Raw genomic sequence first — 23,769 nt, 5'->3', positions numbered from 1 at the left:
ACATAGATGAGGGAGGGACTCATCGCTGATATCTGGGCTTCTTCAAGTGGTTATGAACTGTGGCAAGGAAGAGAGCTTGGGCTGCCATGGGGACCCCACAATCTGAAGAAGAGAAACAGAGGTCAGGTTGTGAGGCGTGTTATCGAGAGTGCACCACAAATACCTTCCGTTCTTTTCCCCTCTGCCAGCAGACAGTGGCATCCTGGAATCATTCGCTATTAAGATAGTAAACGCACTCCCATGCCTCTCTTGTCTCCTATTTTTACTTTAGGATTGTGTGAGGAAAATTTATCTATTTGTGTACCATTTTGCAAATTATAGAGTACTTCCTGCAGCCCTGAAAGGTGGATATTTCATGATCCCCATTTAGAATGAAGAGCCCGAACTGAGAGGAATTGAGTCACAGGATTGGCAGTGGGAGGAGGAGTGGGAGGTTCTCTGCAGAGCAAGCCTCCAATGGCCATGGTCCCAGGTCTGGTCACTGCCTCCCAGAGTGCATCTGTGCCAGGTTCTACTCCTGTCTGTTGACCCAGGGTTTCAGGCAGGCTCTGTCCTCCAAGGATCTGTGTTGGCATTGCCATCTGCTTCTTAGATGCCACTGTAACCAGCATCCTTCTCATACAGATGATGCCTGCTCTAGGATCCCTGAATTTCCTTGCTGCTCATCTTTTGAGAGTTTTATATTTGTGAGCACAGCCAGTTCCTTTTTGAGAAAGTCACAGGTTAGAAGGTAATTTCCAGGGAGCGCTTTCCATTTATGAGTTCTTACTTTTGATCAAGATATATAGGGGGTTTGTTCATTGTAGTGCTCTAGAAACATTGACTATTGCGGAAGTTAATAAGGCTTACCAACCCAACAGGATCTAGGATCTCCTAGGAGACAAGCCTTTGGACAGGTCTGCGTGGAACAGGCTGGATTAGCTTAGCCTCCAGCCTTGCTTGTGAGAGATTATCTTGGTCAATTGAGGTGGGAAGTCCCACCCCGAAATTGGCAGGACCATTCCCTGCACTTAGGTCTAGACTGCATGGACAAGAAAAAAGCTAGTTGGACACTGGCAGCTGTCACTCTCTGCTTCCGGACTGAGGATTCAGTGTAGCCAGCCACCCGTACTTTCCCAGCATGATGGCCTGTGCCTTTAATTATTAGCCAAAGTAGACTTCTTTGTCCCTTAAGCCCTCTCTTCTTTATCAGGGTAATTTATCATAGCAGCCGGCAAAGTCGCCAATGCAAATGACATTTGTAGTTACATATTATTTTTCATTTTTATCTCTGTCTAGAATTTATTTTGATGACCCTCCAGTTCAGAACTCAAGCTAGAAAACAGCTCTTGCTCTAAGCATTTCCAGTAGCAAGCACTCCCTGCGCCCACATTATTGTTCCACAAAGTGACCGTGGGCCGGAAGGGAGGAGGAAAGGGCCTGGCAGCAAAGAGGGCTCACTGGGTCAGAGTGGCTCTTGTTCCGAACCACACGACCCTCCCTCCTGCCTTTTAAGTGATGTTAGAAGGTCTTTAGAGAGAGGGAATGAGAAAGTGAAATTCAGAAATGTTTTGAACTAGATGAAAATTAAATCACAGTGATATGAATCAGTAAAGTATAAGGAAAGATTGAAAACAAGGTGACTTCTTAGAGAAGAAAATTAGGCTGTCTGACAGAGAGGGGAGAGGAGAGCAGACCAGGTTCCAGTTATCTTGAAGGGCACACTTGCAGTGAGCTAACATCTTTTTACTAGGTAGCAAGCACTTCCTAAAGCTTCCGACACCTCCCAGTAGAACCACAGGCTGCCAGTCTAGCCTTTGGCATCCAGGCCTCAGGCGGACATTTAAGATTAAAAATTGTAAGCAGACAAAAACTACCCAAAAGTCACAAAGCTAAGAGATCATTATAGAAAGAGTTTGAGATATAAGATTAATATGCAAAAATAAGTCAAAGTACTATATGCTAGTAATAAACAAGCAGAATTGAAATTAGAATCTAATACCACTTTAGCAGGACCCCCCAATACTTAAGCAAACACACACACATGCATACACTACACACAAAATCTATATGTGGCCAACTGTTAGAAAAAACTGATAACTGAATCAAAGAAAAATTAACTACATGGAAAGATATTCCATATTCAAGGATTGGATTCAATATTGTGATAATGTCACTTTGTCATGACTTGATGTAGAGTCACCCCAATAAAATAAATATGTTTAGTAGTTCTATTTTGGACACTGACAAAGTGGTTCTGAAGTTTATTTAGGGAAAGAACTGACCCAGAGCAGTCCAGTGGAGGAAAGAGGAACACAGCAAAATGATGTTACTGACTTCAAAACATTCTCTAAAACGTGATGACAGAGCTCAGCAGAAAGAGATCACCACCAGGGTCAATGGAGAGATCGCCCACCCCCAGGCTCAACAGAGGTCGCTACCAAGCCTGATGACCAGAGTTCAATCACCAGGACCCACATGGAGAGAGGAGAGATGTAATTCCCACAAGTTTTCTGACCTATGCATATGTGCCTTGATATGAGTGTGTACACATTTCCACACTCGTGTGTGTGCACACACACTAATCAATAAATGGAATTAAAGACTTTAAACTACAGTAATGATGATAATAATTGTGTTGGTAAAAGAATAGACAAGTTCATAACTGAGAAGATCTCAGCAGTAAGTCACATGGATATAGTCAGCTGATCTTTGGTGCACTTAGGCAAGACAGCAGCTGGGAAACTCTGGCATCTACAGGCCCCTCCGTCCAAAAGACAGCAACTCAAAATGGACCTAATGTAAAACACAAAACTAAACTGGAACATATAGGAGAAAATCAAGATGGCTTTTAGTTTTCCTGAGAGGATGTTAAAGTATCAATTTATGGGGGGAAAGAAGTGGTTAATTTTGGTAGAAGTTTTCTGCTTTATAGAATATGATTCTGTTAGGAGAGTGAAAAACTGAGCCCCGGACTGAAATATTTATAAAAAAATGGCTGTTACAGGACTATGACGGAAAACACAGGGAAAACTTCTTCAATTCAGTTACTGCACCAGAAAGGATACTTATGTAGCCAATATATGAAAGAGATTTCCCACATTATATCTCATTAGGGAAATTAAATTAAATTAAAATGAGATATCACTACACAGCTACCAGAATAGCCAAAGTACATAACATTGACAATATCACACATTGGCAGAAGTATGGAGCACTGAGAATTCATATTCATTCATTCATTCATTCATTCATTCATTCATTCTCTCTTCCTCTCTCTCTCCTTCCCCATCCTTCTTCCTGTCTCCCTTCCTCTGTTCTCCACAGTGAGAAACAAAATTTCATAGTCATTTATGAAGGAAGACTTTATTATTTGTCACTTATGAAGAAGAGTTTCTTGCAAATGGCAATTGTATTTTACAACGCTACCATTAGGCTCCTGGATATCAACCCAAATGAGCTAAGTTATGCCCGTCTAGAAGTCTGTACATGAGCTAAGCTATGCCCGTCCAGAAGTCTGTACATGAGCTAAGTTATGCCCGTCCAGAAATCTGTACATGAGCTAAGGTATGCCCATCCAGAAGTCTGCACATGAGCTAAGCTATGCCCGTCCAGAAGTCTGTACATGGATGTGCAGCAGCCTCACTCATAACGGCCAAAAGTGTAAATGCAACAAGAGTGAATTCAATGAGTGAAGCCATAGGGAACTATGGTACATTCAGACGATATGGTTCGTTTTTCAGTGTTAGAGAGAACTGAGCTGCCAATCATTCAAAGACATGAAGAAATCATACTTAGTACCGAGTGAAAGAATATGCCAAGAACTGTATGATCCAACCGCGTGCTGTTTTAGAAAAAGCACAGCTACAGACACAGAACAAATGTGAGTGATTGCCAAGAGGTTGAGGTTGGGAAGGATGCGTGCGCAGATTACGGAGATGTTTTTAGTGCCGTGAAATTAGTCTATGTGGTACTGCAATCGTGGGTACACATCATTATACCTTCTCCCGAAGTTGAATAATATACAACAGGCATAAATCCTGATGGAGAATGTATTTCCAAAGGGAACGATATATCATAGTTGGTGATAGCAAGGGTCCTCTGGTGGGAGGTGTTGATAATGGAGGGGCTGTGAGTGTATAAGAGGATACATGGGTACCAGTCTCTTGTGAGGCCAAAACTAATCTTTGAAAGTCTGTTAAAGACAGCGAGTGGTGGTGGCGCACAACTTTAATCTCAGCACTCAGGAGGCAGTGGCAGGTGGATCTCTGAGTTTGAAGCTAGCCTGCTCTACAGAGCGAGTTCCTGGGGAGCCAGAACTACACAGAGAAAATCTGTCTCAGAAAGGAAGAGAGGGAGGGAGGGAGGGAGGGAGGGAGGGAGGGAGGGAGGGAGGGAGGGAGGGAGGGAGGAGAAAAAGAGACGGGGGAGTCTATCAGAAATTAACAAAAGCAGCTGGGCAGTGGTGGTACACACCATTAATCCCAGCACTTGGGAGGCAGAGGCAGGCAGATTTCTGAGTTCAAGGACAGCCTGGTCTACAAAGTGAGTTCCAGGACAGCCTGGGCTACACAGAGAAACCCTGTCTCGGAAAAAAAAAAAAAACAAAAAACAAACAACAACAACAAAATTAACAAAAGCAATCATATTTCCTGAACACTGTACTGGGACAGCAAGGAGGGCTCCCTTATCTCCGAGGGAGGCCATGATTTTGTTAGTTTTCCCACGAAGAGAGACTGTTCTGGATGTTGTTCACTGGTGAGGCCAAGAGGCTGACCCATGCATGCACTTTCTCACCCGTACTGACACAGCAGAGACTGCATCTGGCTCAGTGCTTCCAATGGCACCGGCACTTGGATGTTGGCTGGGTGGATGGGTGTGTCATTGACCTGTCCATCCATTTACAGTAGAAATAGCGTGGGCTTGTCAAGGGGTTAAGTTCCCTTGTCTCTGTGACTTTAAGTCCCCAACGGCAGGCTGACGCTGCGGTTCTTCCAGGGGCTATTTGTCTGGAGTGGGTGTGGTCCTCAGAGATCCTACCTGACCTTTCCTGTCCAAGACCAAGGAAGAAACCAAAGTGCGTGGTTCTGGTGCCTGGCAAGTGTCTCCACCCCAGTGTTATGATTATTTGTGGGTGGAAATGTCCAGCTGTTACATGACAGCACCATGGCCTTGTGAAGCAGCCTGGGGCAAGAGTTCCACTGGTCACATCAGTTGGGGTTCATGATCGTGTTTAGGTCCCCTGAAATGGGCGTCTAGCAGTCGCTGCAGACCAACATTGACTGCTTTCTGCTTTCTGCTTTAGGCCCCTTTAGGCAAGGACTGAGAGAATGTTCCTTACACATTGTAAGATCTTCTTCCATGGAACCCAGAATCCCTCTCAGTTCCCCTTTCAATTGTGGGCTTTGCTCAGCAAGCATCTTGGACCTACAGCCTGAACCATACATTTCCAGCAGTCATTGTCATAAATGTCTAAGCCTTGAGGGTACCACGGCCACAGGGACAACATACCCTGCTGACCCAGGCAGGGCTGACTATCAGAAAACTGTACCCACTATTCCACATTCCATTTTGCCACTTCGGTCTTTGATGCTTTGGAACCCCACCCCCACCCAAATAGCAAGACTGGGCCTTGGTGCTGCCTACAGTGAAAGTGAATGGTGTCACAGAAAGGCGTCATTGATCCGGGAAAGTGGTAACAGGCCATGGGCACTGACTGAAGTCACGCAAACACTGTGACACCTTGTTGAGATGAATTAGGCCAGCACACACTTTCTAGACTAGCCTGGAAGGAAACAGTTTCAGTTCTGTAGCGTGGTTCACTTCTGCCCTGGGAGCTAGAAATAGCTGTGGGCGATAAAGTATGGGAATGTGGGTGATTCCTGTTCACATTAGAATTATAGAGGCAGGTGCTGTGAGGGCTCAGTGCTGGGCTGTAGCCAAAGCCCAGGGCATAGTTTTGACTTTGAGGAAAGGGAGATTGCTGTGCGTGAGCAGGCCATGGTGCTCTGCTGCCACCTAGTGGCACTGATTCCACATACGCAATGACTCCTGGTATTTTTATAGTTTGCGCTTCATCAGCAAGGGTTATGAGCATGTGTTTCTGGAGTTGTTAAGTATGGAAGTCCTGCTGACCACAGCACCCAGACTACAGTAGCCAGCCTTCTTTGGGGAGGCTGGGGCTGCATCTGGGGTTAGCACCCTCACGTGCAGGGCACAGATCGGGCCTACGGCTGTGAGCTGTGTAGAGAGCCCTTAGTATATTTCATCCATCAGCTCATGGTCAGAGCTAGCATGCCTGAAGCTACATCTCTGCCGGCTTGAGTTTTTCATGTTTCTGAGGTAGAATTGCTTCTTCAGTGTGTGCTTCGTTAGTTGTGTCCCTGAACAGGCTTCCTCCTCTCTTTGCTGCGCTCTAAGCTAGACCTCGTCCCTGGAGTAAGCAAGAGGAAAGTTTGCTCAGTTAAAGTTCGTTCCTTGGATGGCTTCTGCTGGAAATCATCGTCTGTTGTAAAAGGACCAGTCATTATTCATAGCTCATAGGACGCAGCTCTTGAAATTCTCCTACCAAGGCTGGCTCACAAAGACCCTCATGGCCACATGGCCCAGGCTCATCATTGGTCCCTGGTCTCACACATGCTGGGGTCTGCAGCCCTGTGCTTGCTGCCCTTTTCTGAGTCCCCTCAGGACTCATTACTGCCAGCAGGTACCCCCATAACCACACAAGCACTTCTACTCCCTGAGCATCTCGTCCTGTTGAGACTCCCACCCAGGCATGGCTGGGAAAATCCAGAGGTAGTGGGTAAAGCCAGCTGGTTGCTGGTTCCCTTATAATGGAAGAGCCCCTCCGTGAACTGGGATGGGAAGGGCTTCATCATTAGACTGTATGGCCAAGTTGTGTTGATTCCAAATGTGCCATGCGTGGTAGGCAGATCCAAGGAATATGGCTGCCTGTGCTTATTTGGCCCCACCTTTTCTTCCAGCCTGTGGGTAGACTCTGGGGCAAGGGGACATGGGATGAGGTTGTGGATCTTCATATTCTATTCTGAGATGGAAAACATTTCGGGGTTCCTAGGGAGAAAGAAGGCCACACATATCTTTGCTCAGAGCTTGTGAGTTGTGCCTAATTTACCACCTCAGCTTCTGGCCAGCCATGACCTTCCTACCATAGCTCTCGCCCCGTGAGCCCCTTTCTCACCAGCCTGTCCACATTTCCTCCACACTTGAGATTATCTCTGGGCTTTTTGCAGTATACAGTCAAACCTGGCATGCTGAAAGCATCAGATAGTTTGCTAGACATTCATAGTAAGCAGCCAGGCCACCTGAAGCTACATGTGCGTCTTACAGTGCTTCCTCACTAAAAACCCATGTACGAAAAGAAACTCCAGAAAATTCTTGTTGCTTTGGTGCCTGCTGATGACCCTCTCTGCCAGCTCAGATGCCCTAGGCCTTTGCAGTGTGAAATTCACCCTCCTGCCTGTCCTAGAAGCTGCTCTGTTTGCCACACATAACAAAGGGGAAGCCTGCTTTAACTTTCTGCAAACTGGAAGGTGGTGGTCCAGACCCTGTTTCACCAGGTTATGGTAACTGGCAACAGCTTTAGCTCTTGCCTGCCAACCTTACAGCCACAGCCCAGTGCCCTGCCCGCATCTTTGGACCCCAGTGTTTCAAGAGATTTTCTCAAAGAATGTGAGCCAGTAGCTGCAGGTACCATCCTGAGCCCTGGGCAACAGGAGGCTACCTTCACCTGATGTTTCCAGGGCCCCCACGGAGGTCCTATGACCTGTATCCTGATTTAGATGAGGTCTGTGCTGAGACAGTGACCACTCCGTCACACCCATAGCCGCAGCACAGCAGCATCTGAGCAGATGCACACCCCGGGCTGCACATCTGGGCCCTGCAGGCCTAAGTATCATGCGTGCTGACTCCTTAGAGGAGTTCTGGCTCCCTTCTCTGCCTCTAGAGCCCCTCTCTAGAAAGCTCTTGAACACACAGCTTGACAGAAGCCTCTGATGGCACCAAGCCGTATTGGTATACTATATATAAAGACAGAAGCTGAACTTATGAACAGTAAGCTCATTTACAGGGAGACAGGAGTCCTAAGTGAGTCTTAGAGAATATGATGCTGGAAAGGCTGCACCATGGTGTGTGTGTGTGTGCGTGTGTGTAATGTATAAAACTTGTATATATGCATGTATATGCATGCATGAATGTATGTATGTTCATGTGTTCTCCACCTATCCTTTAAATGGACTTTTAATGATTGAGGAGCTATTCTCTGAACAGTTTCCCGAGTTAGAGGAGCAGGCCATCCTGGGACAGCCAAAAGGCTTGCTCAGTTTGTCCCTCTCTGCCCAAACCGTGAAATAGCGGACTCTTCTCTAATAAAGTACTTGTCTTTTGTTATTTATGGAAGACATACTCTTAATGAGAGAGAATCCTTACCAGTAAGTAGTTGGGGAATTAATCAAGATAATGGCATCAGCTAACATGATGCTGAACATAATTCAGAATTAGGCTTTTTCCCCAATGGGAGAGGAATCAAAGGAATGGACTCAGCCTCTGCTTTGTTCCTGTTATATACAAATAAGCAGCCCTCACCTTCTCCCCTCTCCTGGCCCAGGCAGCTCCCCAGCTCAGCAGCAGCCTCTCTATAGTACCCCAGTGCAGGCATCCCTACCCAGCCTCTGCAGCAGCAGCAGCTGTTTTCCTCTGGAGTCCATCCTGCTCTCCTTGATGTCCATCCTTCCTGGCCCCATTTTAAAAAAAGGTCTTCTGAAGGCTTTGTAGCAAGGCTGGTCTAATGACCTAACCCTGGCTCACCAAGGCTGTGGCCATGTCCCAAGGCTTGCCAAATTGACTGTTTAGAAACCCAGCCTCATGAGTCCTTGCCCAGTATAATAATTCCAGCATTCCTGGGGGCCTTCACAGGCACTATGACAGAATGATGGTACCAAGGGTGTGCTCACTGCAGCCCTCTGGTCTCATCCTATTGGTATCCACGTCATAGCTCCTAGATACTTTTGGTGCCTGATGTTTGTTTGGCCCTGCAAACCCTACCATGGACCCCAGTCACACAGCTAAAAGAACTATGGTGAGGTGTAAGCTCCACTTTCCTGATGAGGAAGGATGCAGGTTACCCCCTCCCATCTGTGTTTCCTGTCCTCAAGTCTGTGGCCCTCAAGGCTACAGAGAACAGAGTTCTCTGCAGAGATAAGGGGAAAGTTGCAAACTCTTTGAGAGGTTTTATTTTCTATTTTAACAAATTTGTCAACACTGTCAAGTTTCACTGTGTAGTTATTACCCATTTATAAAAGTGACTCTGTGTACGTGAGAGAAATTACACGCACACGCACACCCACACACACACACACATTCATGTGTACATGATAGGATTAGTCATTGAAAGCCTTCCTCAAATTGGCATAGAAGTAGCAGAATTTTCTAAAGACTATCACAGTTTTGTTTTGTTTTTTTACCCTGAGTACTTTGTTATACAGGCTTTTTTAAAAGCATCATGCTAAGAGGAAGCCAACCTTAAATTTTGCAACCATACTATGTTCCAAGGTGGGCCACGGTTCTGAGATTCTCTTCAGTGACAGGCCATTGAGCAAGGGCATCCAGCAGCAGGAGAAGAAACTAATGTGACCAAATTGATCTTCACTAAAACAGCCACTTGGTGCTCATGTGGGCAGTCTTGCAGGCCACCTCAGATGCTAGCCTCCCAACGTGTGGTGCACTAAGAGACTGTCTCTATCCAGCAAGTGGAGACAAAATGCCAAGCCATGGCCAGCAAGGCAGCCACCCCCACCACTTATGCCCCTTGAGGAAGGATACCAAATGATTAGGAATTTTTCTTTGTTAGTGTGTAACATTTTTCTTTATTGTCCGTTACTGTTTTGTACTTTTCTGCAAAAGATACAAACATTAATTTTAAAGCTGAATGAAAGTAGGGCTTTGTACAGTGAAGCAAGCAAAGATCGAGCTGATGGCCTGTGTAATGGCCAAGCAGAGGCCATGTTGATGGCCGACGTAATGGCCGCTAACCCATTAGTGAAGAGTTGTGAGTGGCCATTTTGTCCATGTGGCTCCATTCTGCTCGGACCCCTTTCTCCTGGTTTCTTAGTGTGTTCAGATGAGCTCCTCAGCTCTGCTTTTTGCTGATTGCCTGGATGGGCTGCAGGGAACAAGGACTGACCAACAGGAAGTACTCCTGTTTCCCTTGGATACTTGGCTTGCCCCTGAGCCTGGCTAGATGCTTCCAGACCTCAGGCATCTGGGCGCGCACCACGTCCTGATTGGTTTATTCCTCATGGCACAGTCTGTATACTCACAAAGCACCTGAGGGTGTTAACTGTGGCTGCCATGCCCCCAAGGACAGTGTGACATACTTGGTCTCTTCACCCTCTGAGACTGATATTATTGCCTATGGTAGCCTGATCAGCCAGACAGTCAGAATGGTTGCTGCTGTTGTTCCCAGCAGGCCTCAAAGCAGCAGACAAGGAGACAAGCAAGGGAGCTAATTTATCATTTGACCTCTGTCCCCTCCCCATTGGCATTCCCATTGTGAAGAGAAGGGACAGCCAAGCTGGCTTCCTGGACTTTCATTGTCTCCTATTCAGCTGTACAAGCGCTGGGTCTCCAGGCCTTTGAGTAACATAGGAGGAATGATTCTGTGGCTCACACTACTACTTCTTGCTGGCTAATTTAATGAATCTTTTCCTGAATGCTCTTCATGTGATGCAAACTGTCCTTTGGTTAAAGCTATTCAGCTCCACGTCTTAAGTTTTAGCCACTACATCTTACTATTTCGCTACTGTGTTTTAATCTAGAACTGGTTAAGAACACCAATGGCACCAGAAAGCTGAAACGTGCACTCTTCCACCACAGGGCTTCCTAAGGTGGGGAGCTCTTCATAAAGAAGATTCAAGCTGGCCACAAGTCTCTAAGATCCTAAGTAAAAAGATAGGCAGAACTGACCAAAGTATGCCCGAGCAACTTTGAGTTATAAACTCAAATGCAGCCGTTTTAGCACATTGTGTCAAAATAGCACTGCCCTCTGATACCTCCCCTCCCCTCCCCTCCCCTCCCCTCCCCTCCCCTCCCCTTCCCTTCTTTTTTCTTTTCTCTGTCTCTCTGTCTCTCTGTCTCTCTGTCTCTCTCTCTCTCTCTCTCTCTCTCTCTCTCTCTCTCTCTCTCTCTTTCTTTCTCTCCTTTTTTTTTTTTTTCCCGAGACAGGGTTTCTCTGTATAGCCCTGGCTGTCCTGGAACTCACTTTGTAGACCAGGCTGGCCTCAAACTCAAAAATCCGCCTGCCTCTGCCTCCCAAGTGCTGGGATTAAAGGTGTGCGCTACCACCACCCGGCTACGATACCTCCCTTTTCTATTCATATAAATCGTACCAGGGTTGATCTCTGTGACCTACAGTAAGTTGGGTTTTGGGTGGACATTTCAAATGTGCTAAGATGCCTTTGCAGTCTCCGGCCCAGTTGGTATTCCATCCTCCCTGTCTCCTCTGACCTGTCAATGTCCCTGCCTATTCACTATTGACCCCTCATTGCCTGGCGGAAGGGTTGACCATGACCCTTGCTCAGATCTTCTGTGTTTATGCTGCCTTTTCTTGCAGCTGAAGCTTCTGTGTCATATAACTGCCTCTCTGCTACTTAATTGCTATATGTTCATCACCAAACAACTTCATTGGGAGTGAAGTCTCTGGGGGAGGAGGTACCTGCTGGGTCTCACTCAGGCTTGGAGACCACATTATGGCCCTGTCCCTTCCCTCCTGTGTATCACGATGATGGACTTTTGCCTGCTCCTTGTGCTTAGCTTTTATTTTTGTAAAGTCTTTGGGTCTCCCATAGAGAGCATAGCTCTGCAGACCTAACCTGGAACTTTGACTAGGCAGGGAAGCCTGTGCATGTGTCTTCTGATATAACTGAGGGATATCCCATCCCTCAGAACTGAGCCTGTACTTAGCATAGTCCTCTTTGTTGTATATCTTTTTAATATGTGGTATGTTGTCTATAGTTTCTCCTTTTATAGTCTGCTATATATCTTTTATATCCTTTCCTTTTATAATCCTTTAGTTCTCAAGATTTATTTTTATATCTGACATATTTATATCAACATGTCTAGGACATTGGTTCTAAGACCCACCCCTTCACCCTACCCACATGGACACGGAAGTTCAGAGAGTAACTTCATACTACATATCACGGTCACATCTATCACATATGTTAAATCATCTCTGAATCGCTCGAAATGTGCAATACCCTATAAGTAGTTGTACTGTGTTGTTTACGGAGAAATGAAGAGAAAAGTACACACAGTTTCATTAGAGACTCAGGTTCACTCTCAAGTATTTTCAGCCCAGTGTCCTGCTTTGTGGTGGGTGTGAGTTTTGCCATGAGTGAAACCTTTGTTTCTTCTCCAAAGTGTAATGAGCGTCACGTCGAGAAGGTCATTTACCCCAAGAGATACTCTGTGCCTTGTTTCCTATCTACCCTAAAGGGTTATGGTGTCCGCACTAACAAGGCCAAATGTCTGATGGAGACATGTGCTATAGAAAATATCCCTTCCTGCTGGACAGCAAAATGCAGCTTTAAACAAAAGCAAAACTGCAAGGGGCTAGGTGGCTTGGTAGTTAAGAGCACTTGTTGCTCTTGCAGAGGACATCGATAAATTCCCAGTACCCACACTGTGGCTCACAACCATTTGAAACTTCAGTTCCAGGGGATTGGATACCCTCTTCTGGCCTCTGCAGGTACTGCATGCATGTGACGCACATACAGGCAAAACACTCATGCACATAAAATAAATCATAAGCAAACAAACAAAAAGCAAACACCCTGAGTGGGATACCTGGAAAGGAGATGAACACCTGATGCCTTGCACTGTCTTAGCTCCCTTGTTTCTGAAGTAAACTCTGTTCTGCTCTCTCGCACTCGATTTAGCTCTCCAACATGCTCTGAGCGCCTTCATCCTCCATTGCCCCAGCTCCTCTGAAGCACCTCCGTCCATGACTGTTAGTTCTCATGTCCATCATTTCCCAACTGGAGGCCCAGGAGTTGGTCCTGAAGCCGTCTGCCCTCACTCTTGGCCTTGCTTCTGGAGTTGTGTGTGGGCTGCCCACGCTTCTGCCATCTGCGCTGTGGCCACCACCACCATTGCTACAAGAGCCCCACAGTGCTCCCCTTCTTTCCCCTGCAAGTTTTATTGTTCCTTCATGGCAAATGGCTCTGACCACTTCACTGTAACATCAGGACAGAATCTTTATGGTCTTTTTCTTGCCCCATGTTGATTGACAGGAGAATTCTCAATGCCGATTTGAGAAAAACTGCCCTTGCTTCTAGAATTCTGAGGGCCTTGGACAGGGACCTGGGAGATGCTGCTGTTTGGGTGCTTTCTCCTCCAGACACCCATTTTAGTGTTGGCACATCACTGTCTTCAGAATGCTTGTCACTAAACCTGGAACACTAGTGAGTCACTTTTGAGGGGGTCTCTAGATGAGGCCTCCTCTGGGGAATGGCACTTGTGATGCCGGGGACAAGGGTTCCCTGGGCTGGATTCTCTCTCAGAGGTTTCACTGTGACTCTTGGGATGTTGCATAGTTCCGGCAGGACACCTGAGCAGGGCCCTGTGGTGTTCACCGCTTGTGGCTTCAGCTTCAGCTTCCTTCTCTGTACTTCACTCACTCACTTAAAGGTTCCAGTCCCCTCCCACAGCGCCTGTTCTCAGTGTGGGAACAAGTAGGCTGTGTGCTTTTAATCGCCACATCGTGCCAGTGTGATTCAGGGTGGGGATGGGATGAAGACGAATACAAGCTAATGCTGCAATGGTTAATAGAGGATCTCTTTGTGTAGGATTGGAGAGCAGACCCAGGGTTTTGTGAATGAAGGTCTTGCTATGTATTGTAGGATAGCCTTGAACTTATGATCCTCCTGCATTGGCTCTCTTAGTGCGGAAATGACAGGTGGAAAAAGCCATATCTGACTCTTACTTTGTTTAATGTGTGTGTGTGTGCCTGCATGTGCATGCATTTTCATGGTATGTGCAAGTACACATACATGTATATTTGTGTAGAATTCAGATTACTATTAGATATGTCCCTCAATATTTTTTTTTGAGAGAGAGTCTTTTATCAAAACTTACCAATCTGGCTAGGCTAACTGACCAGCAACTCTCAGGAATCCCCCTGCCTCTGCTTTCTCAGCTCTGGGATTATAAGTGTATGCCGCTGCATTTTGCTTTATATGCAGCTGCTTGGGGCTGAACTCACTCATGTCTTCATGTTTATAAGCAGGCTCTTTACCAGTGAGGAACCTCTTTACCCCTTTGTTTAACTTTTTAAATATTTTCTTAGTTCATATACCATATACACATTCAGTGCCCCACACACTGGCACTCAGCGTTCAGTGCCACATCTGTGCAACAGCTTTCCCAGCTCTGGGACCCACGAAGAAGGGTGGGGGTGGGTTCCTTTCTACCTTGGCTGTTACAGGATCCCTTCATGCCAGTGTATTCTCCTTCTTTGCCTTGGAACTTTATGCTGTGGGCGAGTCGCCCACACCTGCAGGAAGCAGCCTCCCTCAGCTGCTCAGCTGGACAGCTCTGGCAAGGGCAGACACAGCCTAGGTTGTGATTACCGTTGGCGCACTGATCTCACAGGTCCAAGCACAAAATCCTGTATATGGAAGCCTGTTTAGTGCGCTATTAATCATGCATGTGTGCTGTAGATATTACCTGTAGAACAGAATCATGCGTGCGTGCTGTAGATATTACCTGTAGAACAGAATCATGTGTGCGTGCTGTAGATATGTACCTGTAGAACAGAATCATGCGTGCATGCTGTAGATATTACCTGTAGAACAGAATCATGTGTGCGTGCTGTAGATATTACCTGTAGAACAGAATCATGCGTGCGTGCTATAGATATTACCTGTAGAACAGAATCATGTGTGCGTGCTGTAGATATTACCTGTAGAACAGAATCATGTGTGCGTGCTGTAGATATTACCTGTAGAACAGAATCATGCGTGCGTGCTGTAGATATTACCTGTAGAACAGAATCATGTGTGCGTGCTGTAGATATTACCTGTAGAACAGAATCATGTGTGCGTGCTGTAGATATGTACCTGTAGAACAGAATCATGCGTGCGTGCTGTAGATATTACCTGTAGAACAGAATCATGTGTGCGTGCTGTAGATATTACCTGTAGAACAGAATCATGTGTGAGTGCTGTAGATATTACCTGTAGAACAGACAGCAAGGAGCATAATGACAAAGTGATGCGTGTAACCAGAAATCAAACGTATGGTGTTGGCACCAAATCTGAATTCCCAAAGTGAAAGGCCAGAAGCATAGGCTGAGGCTGTGGAGAGGCAGGAGAGGAGAAGGCAGGGTGGACAGGTATCCGGCAGCAACCCTGCAAGGTGACGTTGAAGAGCCTGGTGGTCTTGCATGTGTGGACTGAGAACTAGAAAACCAGCAATGCACTTAGTGTGTATCTAATAACTGTCATTACAAACCTAGTGCCTATGCAGATACATATGCTAAAGCTTATAAGCAGAAGACATATATGCTAAACATTGTAAGTAGAAGGCAGGTATGCTAAATATTATAAGCAGACCAGTCATACAATTCCTCAGCATCTCCTCTGGGACACCTGCTGTGAAATAGACACTTCTTTGTGTTCCTTTGCCTCTATTGTGCTGTTCTGGCACCATCCCGTGGTCATCCCTGTTGTTACATATCCTCCCCACATAGACCTTAGCCTTGGCCACTTCAGAGACCTTTGAATGTCTGAATGGCTCTGCTGAATGGGGAAAGAAAGGCTGCTGGTCCTAAGGTCAAGGCCCAGGAGTTGAGAGCTCAGTACTCACCTGTGTTTCTCTTTCAGGTAGGTGAGCTCCAGCCAAGCCAGCCCTGCCAGAGACCTTCAGTTTCGGTGGCTGGTGCTCTGAGCCACAGTGCGCTTCAGCATTTGGATCTATGGGCCTGCTTTGAACCATAGAGCCTGCCTATGGGGGAAGGTGAGTTACCCTAAAGCCCTGCTGTTTGTTTGTTCGTTCACCGGGCATGGCGGCAGCAAGGCCAGGCTCAGCTTTAAGGAACACTCGTGTTGGCAGTGGCACTGTTCTGTGTTTTGTCCTGCTCTATTCCTCTGGGCCCTGAGATTCTGTATATGCTTTGGACTCTTTCCCGGAGCTGTGAGCAAATTATGCGTGTATACCCTCAAGCCCAGTCCACCCCAGAGGCTACCCACATGGGCTGGACCCCTCTCCTGCAGTTGGCCTGAGCAACCAGGAATCACGAGGCAAACACAGGTTTAGAGTCTGGAGAACGGAAGTCTATGCCCAAACACTGCTGGTCACCATGGGGTTTTATTCCAATTTTCTGCTTGCTGATACGATGGTAGAGAGAATCATTTAATTCCGGTTGCTCATCGTCATTCATAATGCTTTCTGACGGTATAGGTAATAAGAAGGCCAGGTGCTTTCTGGTTGGGTGTGTGGCAGTGAATAAAGACTTCTACCACCCGTTGCAACTTTGAATGAACACCATGAGTTCTGGAAAGCAGAAGACAGTGGGAGAGAGAAGGCCACAAGGTTACTCTCTCTCTTCTTTCAGTGCCTCCCATAGGCTCATGGCAGCCCAGACCTGCATATTGAAGCCCCATGAGAACTCCCAGAAGTTGTTAGAAAGGGCCCATGCAGCAGTAAGGGGCCTCAGTGCACAGACACTGGGGACAAGCATGTACCTAGGCCCTCTATGCAGGTAGTAGTGGAACCACAGAGCAACTGACTGGAGGGTTAGCTCTTGGGGAATCACTCTGGTCGAGTGGGAGAAATGTTTTGGGGAGCAATCTCTAAGCCACCCCCTCTGTTCCTCTGGCCAGGCCTGCACCCCACTTTAGAACCTTACCAGTCCTTAGGGAACTTCATGGGTCAGCCCTTGCCGGCTAAGCTGGACAGTACAGTTATGACTCGTTGGTCAAGGTGGGAGAGGGTTTGCAGAATCAGGGTCCTGGGTATGGGTGTGCGTCAAGAGAGAGCAAACACAGCTCATCCGATGCCATGTGGCTTTTTCTGAAGAGCCTGTTTTTATTCATCCCAGAAAGAGAGGGCAATGACAGACCAAAGGGATAAGTCTATCCAACTGTGTCTCAGTGCACTAATGACTTCCTGGAATTACTTAGAGCAGCATAGGCAAGAGCTTACTTAGTGTGGGAAGATTATGGGCAGGCAGCTAGCCATACATCATTGAAGGCTTTCTCCCTAACCCTCCGGCCCCACCCCCACAATTATTGGGGTAGAATACTTCTATACTCTTGGAGAGGAGAGGGACGTGGTGGGCCTTCTGAACCAGGAGGCAATGTTAAAGGGGCCGATTTTGTGGTTCTTGCAAAGGTCCCATAGAGGTAATCACGGAACTCTGATTTCAAGATGTTAAGGGCCCTGGTATGCCTGCAGGCCAGAGTTCTTACAGCACAGTCTCTGCTGAGTCAGTGTCCTGGGTTGGCTAGGTTCCTGCTGTTGTCTGCCTTAATTCCCAGGTAAGATGAAGGACCTAGTTCCTCCAGTAATCTCCCTGCACTGCCCAGAACATCCCTCTAGGACTTGCTGAGCCCTATGTGAAAGTCCATGGTCCTTCCCAGGCACACATTCCCTGAATGAGTGGCCGATCAGAGACCAGCAAATCAGAGTGCTAGCATTGCAGGCATGCATCCCTGACATAATTTATGTAGTTTTTGACCCAGAAATTGTATACTATAAATAATACATGCCAGGGAGATCACAAGACAAAGCAAGTTGGGGAGTAAAGGGTTTATTCAGTTTACAATTCTACACTGCTGTTCATCACCAAAGGAAGTCAGGACAGGAACACAAGCAGGTCAGGAAGCAGGAGCTGATGCAGATCCACGGAGGGATGTTACTTACTGGCTTGCTTCCCCTGGCTTGCTCAGCCTGCTTTCTTATAGAACCCAAGACTACCAGCCCAGATATGGCACCACCCACAATGGGCCCTCCCACCTTGATCACCAACCAAGAAAATGCCCCACAGCTGGATCTCGTGGATGCATTTCCCTAACTGAAGCTCCTTTCTCTGTGATAACTCCAGCTGTGTCAAGTTGACCATAAAACCAGCCAGTACAGTGAGGCTTCAGGACTCCTTTCTTTTCTGTGCTGTGGTGGACATTGCAGAGTTACTAGCAATTTCTGTGCTCACAGTGACCAGCTCCTTTCACTGAGCAGTCTGCCTTCTAGTACACCCATAGCTCTTCCTGGCTTTGTCCTTATATGTGCTTTCTTGTGTTTTGGTCATTACCTCCTCTGATCTTACATAAGTGGTGGGGGTAAAATTAACATATCAATATCAAAGTAGCATGGGATAGCCACTCTCTCCTGCTTGATAGGAGAACTGCTCAGTTCGATGGTGGCCAATATGCACGATTCCCCTCCATTTAGGTCTCAGGTATTTGAGCCTAGAGGTCCTCACACAGTCCCTGCATCCTGCATGAGCATATCACAGCCCACATCTGGAACACCTTTTGAGTGTGTGCATAGACTTGCTTTTCAGGGCTGACTACAGTGAATTAAAAATAGGGAAGGCAGGGATTTCCAGTCTGGGTCCTTTTGGATAACTAATTCTGGTGAGGAATTTTCTATGCACTTGCAAATGTCTCCAGTCAATCTGAGGCAACCCCATAGTCAGTGGCTGGGGACCCACCTCTGCCCAAGCTGTATGTGGATGGTCAGCACAATGACAATGGCTGATATGAAAAGCTATGTCGGGATTAATGCTAGCCAATCCCCCCTCCCCATTTCAGGCTGAGCTGCTATGCATATGTCCTGCAGGCACACTGGCTTGTTCAGTCCTGTTGGGGGTAGGAGCCATTGAAATGACAGCCACGGGTGCTGGGTGCCCCTCCAAGGGCACAAGGGGAGCTGGGCGAAAAGTAGGTCACATGTGCCTGGGCGATGTCACGCGGTTCCCACCCCAGGCCAATGGGATGGGTGGCCTCTTTCGGTTGAGAACAAAACATCACTCTAATTTTTCTCTGTTAGCATTTCATCTTCTCTAAACGGGAAGAGTAACCATCTGTCTGGTTCCCACATCCAACTTGATCCTCTTGACCCCACAGGGCTGCTTTGTTCTGAGGTAAGGGGATTCTGTGGGCCTGGGTGAGCGGTCAATGGAGCAGGACAGGTGGCTAAGACTGACTAAATCCTAGCTCAGATCTTCAGGTGGTGTGGCGGAGCATGCCGAGGTCACGTATGTGATGCGTTGGGAGAAGGTACCAAAGGAACTGCCATAATGGCACACAGAGAGCTGCTGGGCAGTGGGAAGAGTGGAACTGGGTTGTGTGTGCTAGCGGCGGTAAGGTCCTCTGCTTTCATAAGTCAGTTTTTAGGGAGAGTAAATGCCATTCTAGTGATCTTTGCTATTGAGATGACATTATTTACCAAAAAAAAAAATAAGCATACAATCTTACAGATATTTTATCTATCATAAATACCAACTGTAGAAGGGAATATAATCTTTACCCTTGGCCATATGAGTATCCTTAGGAACAGGGACCTAATGCTCTCTGGCTCAACTAGCTCCTTTGGGCTTGTCTCTGTTGGAGACTTCCACCTCGGAAGTTACTCGGACAGTTATTTGCTTCCATGGGTAAGAACACTATGAAGTCCAAATATCAAAAGACTGATGCGCACACATTATTAATAAATGGAATCTGTACATTTTGGAGTTTAATATTTATATTGAGCATTTACTACTTATCTTATTATTGCAGGGCACGTCATTGAACGTGATCCACACATGGTTAAGCATGTGTGAGAGTGTGTAATAGTTTATAAACCTTGGCAAAATTAATATGCATTTACAGCTTATAAATAATAACATTTCACATTTTTGCCTGTCTTGTAAATAATTTCAGTGCACTCAGGATGTTCCGATGTGTATGTTTGACAAGCAAGTTGTAGCATGTATGTGTTTGCCAGATCTGGCTATGTCTGCCATATTCAGACACAGAGAAATACTTCCAGAAATAGTGTACCAAAATAAGAATTGTAACAATTTAATGTGAGTATGTTCCACCGGGAAAAAATTTTTTTCCTTTCAGATGAAATTTGTGCTTATTGTAATTCTCCAGGGGACAGGGATATATGGCCAGCATTGTAAGAATATGCACAAGCACTTTGGGTTTTATTTACACTGTTGTCTATCTCTATGTGTGGTACAGTAGCTGTGCAAAGCTCACAAGGACTCCTGGTACGATCAATCTGCAGTCTCGTGTTGACATTCTAAAGCAGTAGTTCTCAGGGTATGGGTTGCGGCCCCTCTGGGATCTCATATCAGAGATCTTCATATTAGATATTTACACTAGGATTCACAACAGGAGCAAGGATGCAGTTGTGAAGTAGCAACAAAATAATTTTATGGCTCGGGGGTCACCACATGAGGAACTGTATTAAAGGGTCGCAGCATTAGGAAAGCTAAGAACTGTTGTTTTAAAGAATATTTAACTATTTTTCAATGTTGAGGAAGCATAGAGTTTTGTTTGTTTGTTTGGGGTTTTCGTTTGTTTGACTAAGAGAGAGTAGAAATTTGTAACATTCTCCATATTTGTGGCTGTTAATCTGATGCCTGGAGAAAGCCCCATACCCGGATGCAGTTTGAACATCTTCTCTTTCATTGTACCTTTATGTAACATGTATCCCAGAAACCAGGCTTTTAATGAGCACTCATCTATAGCATGTGAAGACAAAGGCATACAGCTGTGACACCCATACATGTTCATGTGACATCTCAACTTACAATGTTCACTATCATTCCTCTGGTGAGGGCTGAGGCCTGCTGCCTCTGGAGATGAGCCCGGCTGTGGGATCTGGATATGCCTGAGGACTCTTAGAAGAGATTACAAATATAACTATGAGGAAGCAATAGGTCCATGCCCTATGGTACTGTGCAGAGGAGAGCCCTAATACAGGCTGGAGTGTCTGCCTATGTGCCTGTCCTTACCCCCCCCCCACTGCACACACACACACACACACACAGAATGACCCTTCCTGTCCACACTATCCTCATCATATTCATGGTGTTGAGCTGTGGTCGATGTGGGACTTGAAGGGTCCCCTGTGGAGTTGGGTGTACTAGTGTCTGAAACAAGTCATCATTCCATATTCTGTGTATGAGAAGGATGCGCTATTCCAGGAGACAGCTGGGCCCTGATCATAGGCCAGAAGCCTCAACAAAGCATTCTTCCACTGGGCAAAGAAACCTGGGGAGGGTCTGGAGTGGGGAGCACTGCCCAGCCAGAGCCACCTAATGAGACATGTCTACTCTGATGGAATAAGGCTTCAGAAGGCAGGGAACTCAGAGGTTTAATGTCTCCATATTGAGAGTTGGGGTCAGGAGGTCCCAAAAAATACATGCTTCTGGCACCTGCTGAGTGGCTCCAACCCAGTTTTGTGATTAGAAACTGGTAAACATGCCCAACTGTCATTTGAAAGCACCATGGCCTTGTGAAGCAGCCTGGGGCAAGGGTTCCACTGATCATATTAATTGGGGTTCATGATCGTGTTTAGGTCCCCTGAAATGGGCAGAGCTGGGCCCAGTCTCTGAAGGTCTGCACTGACTGATTTCTGCTTGCTGCTTTAGACCCCTTAGGGACGGATCGGGAGAATGCTTCTTACACATGACAAGGTTGTAGGTCTTCTTCCATAGAATCCAGCCTCCCTTTCAGCAACTCCCCCAACCCCATAATTATGGTTTCTGCATTACATCATGGTTACTCTGGTTGTCTAGGTGTGACCTCTGCATCCCCACCATCCCCTAATGATTCTGGAGATGCTGATTCCCCCCTTAGCCCCTTAAATCAGTGGAGTTAGAGCCTCCGGAGCCAGGCAGGACAGGCCTCCCAGGTACCAAATATATATATTATGTATGTATATAATAGCCACTCGGGGTCTGAGAACCCTGGTGTGGCAGCTGGAGTTGGTGCAGAGTGTCTGCCCGAGTACCAGCTCTGGAAGAGCAGAGGATGCTGCCAGTGTTGACATGGTCAGGTGCAAGCAGACCACCCTGTCGGGCCTGCGGGACCAAGTCACACTGCTTCAGTTGTACAACCAGAGCTTTCTGTAGGATAGGACACAGGTTGCCCCGTGTGCACCTGCTCGGGGCTCAGAGGCTTGTGGAGATCAGGAACCTGTACAGTGCTAGCACTGAAGAAGAGTTCTAGCATAAGCCCAAGGCCAGTGCTGGGGCAGGAAAGGATGTGGCAGAAACTGTGACCCCTGCTGACTCAGGAACCTCCCTTGGGATGGGGGTACAAAGGCCACTCAGTGGGATAGCCTAGAGAGGTGAGGAGACTGGAGTAGTCACGTGAGGTCTCTAACCAGATGGTCTTACTGAACAAAGGACCTGTCTGGGGCTGGGATTCAAGGGCAAAGCTAAGGACTGCATGGGTGTGAACTCTCTTTCTGCTTCATGGTGCTGGACTTTGAAAGCTGCCTGCCTCCCTCTCTTCCTTTGCACAGGTACACCCATTCTAAGCTGCTGATGTGGGGTATAGTCGTTCTAACACTGTGGGGACAGAAAGAAAGAAACCTGTATAAGAACATGCTATCAGGACTGCTATGCATACGTGTGTGTGGGTGCTCAGTAAAGTACTCATGGGACCTAAATTCAGTCCCCAGAACCCACATTAAAAAGCCAGGCATAAATACCCCTGCAGTGAAGGGGCAAAGACAGGTGGATCCCTGGGAACTCGCTGGCCAGTAAGTGACTCATCTCAAAAAGCAAAGAGGGTTGCACGTAGGAACATCTGAAGTTGTCCTCTGGTTTCCACAGGCATGCATGGCTATGAGCATATATGCGTACATGCATGTCCATGTGTGTGTGTGTGTGAAAGACATACAAGAGAATAATCAACATGTCAAGTAGGAATAAAGGGCAGAGACAGGTAAGAATGTCTAGTTTTGCTCTATTAGCTCAGTAAGAATGAATAAACTAGTCAACAAATGCTATTGGGTCAATTAGAAAGCTACCTTTTAAAGTACTAAATTTCAAACTCTACACACATTTTGGGACAGAATAATGAACTACAGGCAGAGAAATTTTATGTTTACTGTATGTCCTTTTGAAGAGGCATTGTAGGTGACCCCTTGCCCCCAGAAGGCATGAGTACATGATGGTGTGCAGGAACTCTGCCACCTTGTCATTTTGGTAGCATCTTTCAAAATGCAGTAATGCTACAGCAAAGCACAGAACCATAATCGGACAGACAATGTGCAGGTCTTAGGGAGTGCACAGTGGGAATGGACTCACAGCCTCATGCGCAGGAGTCAGGATGGCAGCCTGCCCACATACCCTGCAGGCTTGCTCAGGTGTGATCTGCACTGCTTTGTAGAAAGTGCTGGTCAAGTCTGCCAACATGTTAGTGTAAATACCCTTTGAATCTACAGTTTTTGCTGCAAGCCAAGTCTTTTCTCTGATTAATCCATATTGTGCAAAGATATCCATGTCTGAAATGTTTGCCACATTATGGTTTATTTAATAGATAGATAGATAGATAGATAGATAGATAGATAGATAGATAGATAGATAGATAGAGGCTAGAGAAATGGCTCATTGGTTACAAGCACTGGCTGCTCTTCCAGAGGTTCTCAGTTCAATTCCCAGCAACCCCATGGTGGCTCACAGCCATCTGTAATGGAATCTGATGCCCTCTTCTGTTGTCTCTGAGGACAGCAATAGTGTACTCACATACATAAAGTAAATCT

General features: G+C 46.6%; 1 protein-coding gene across 39 annotated transcripts in view; it reads left to right on the top strand.

Moving 5' to 3' along the window:
* Window positions 1–23,769, top strand: part of Pcbp3 (poly(rC) binding protein 3) — a 200,264-nt gene that overhangs the window by 120,247 nt on the left and 56,248 nt on the right. For 38 of the 39 annotated variants that reach the window (XR_380424.4, XR_380425.4, XR_871722.3 and 35 more), the window contains one exon: window positions 15,879–16,011. Coding sequence is in view for 22 of the 39 variants with exons in the window: in XM_006513926.4 (XP_006513989.1) it covers window positions 16,002–16,011 (10 nt within the window). In the remaining 17 variants the exon portion in view is untranslated. Of the gene's footprint in view, window positions 1–15,878; window positions 16,012–19,058; window positions 19,142–23,769 lie in introns of those variants that run through there. The other variant, NR_152849.1, reaches the window with a different exon arrangement.

The sequence above is a fragment of the Mus musculus genome, chromosome 10 (assembly GCF_000001635.26).
Source record: "Mus musculus strain C57BL/6J chromosome 10, GRCm38.p6 C57BL/6J".
In the NCBI taxonomy this organism is placed as follows: Eukaryota; Metazoa; Chordata; class Mammalia; order Rodentia; family Muridae; genus Mus; species Mus musculus.
This window is presented reverse-complemented; position numbering and strand designations above follow the sequence as displayed.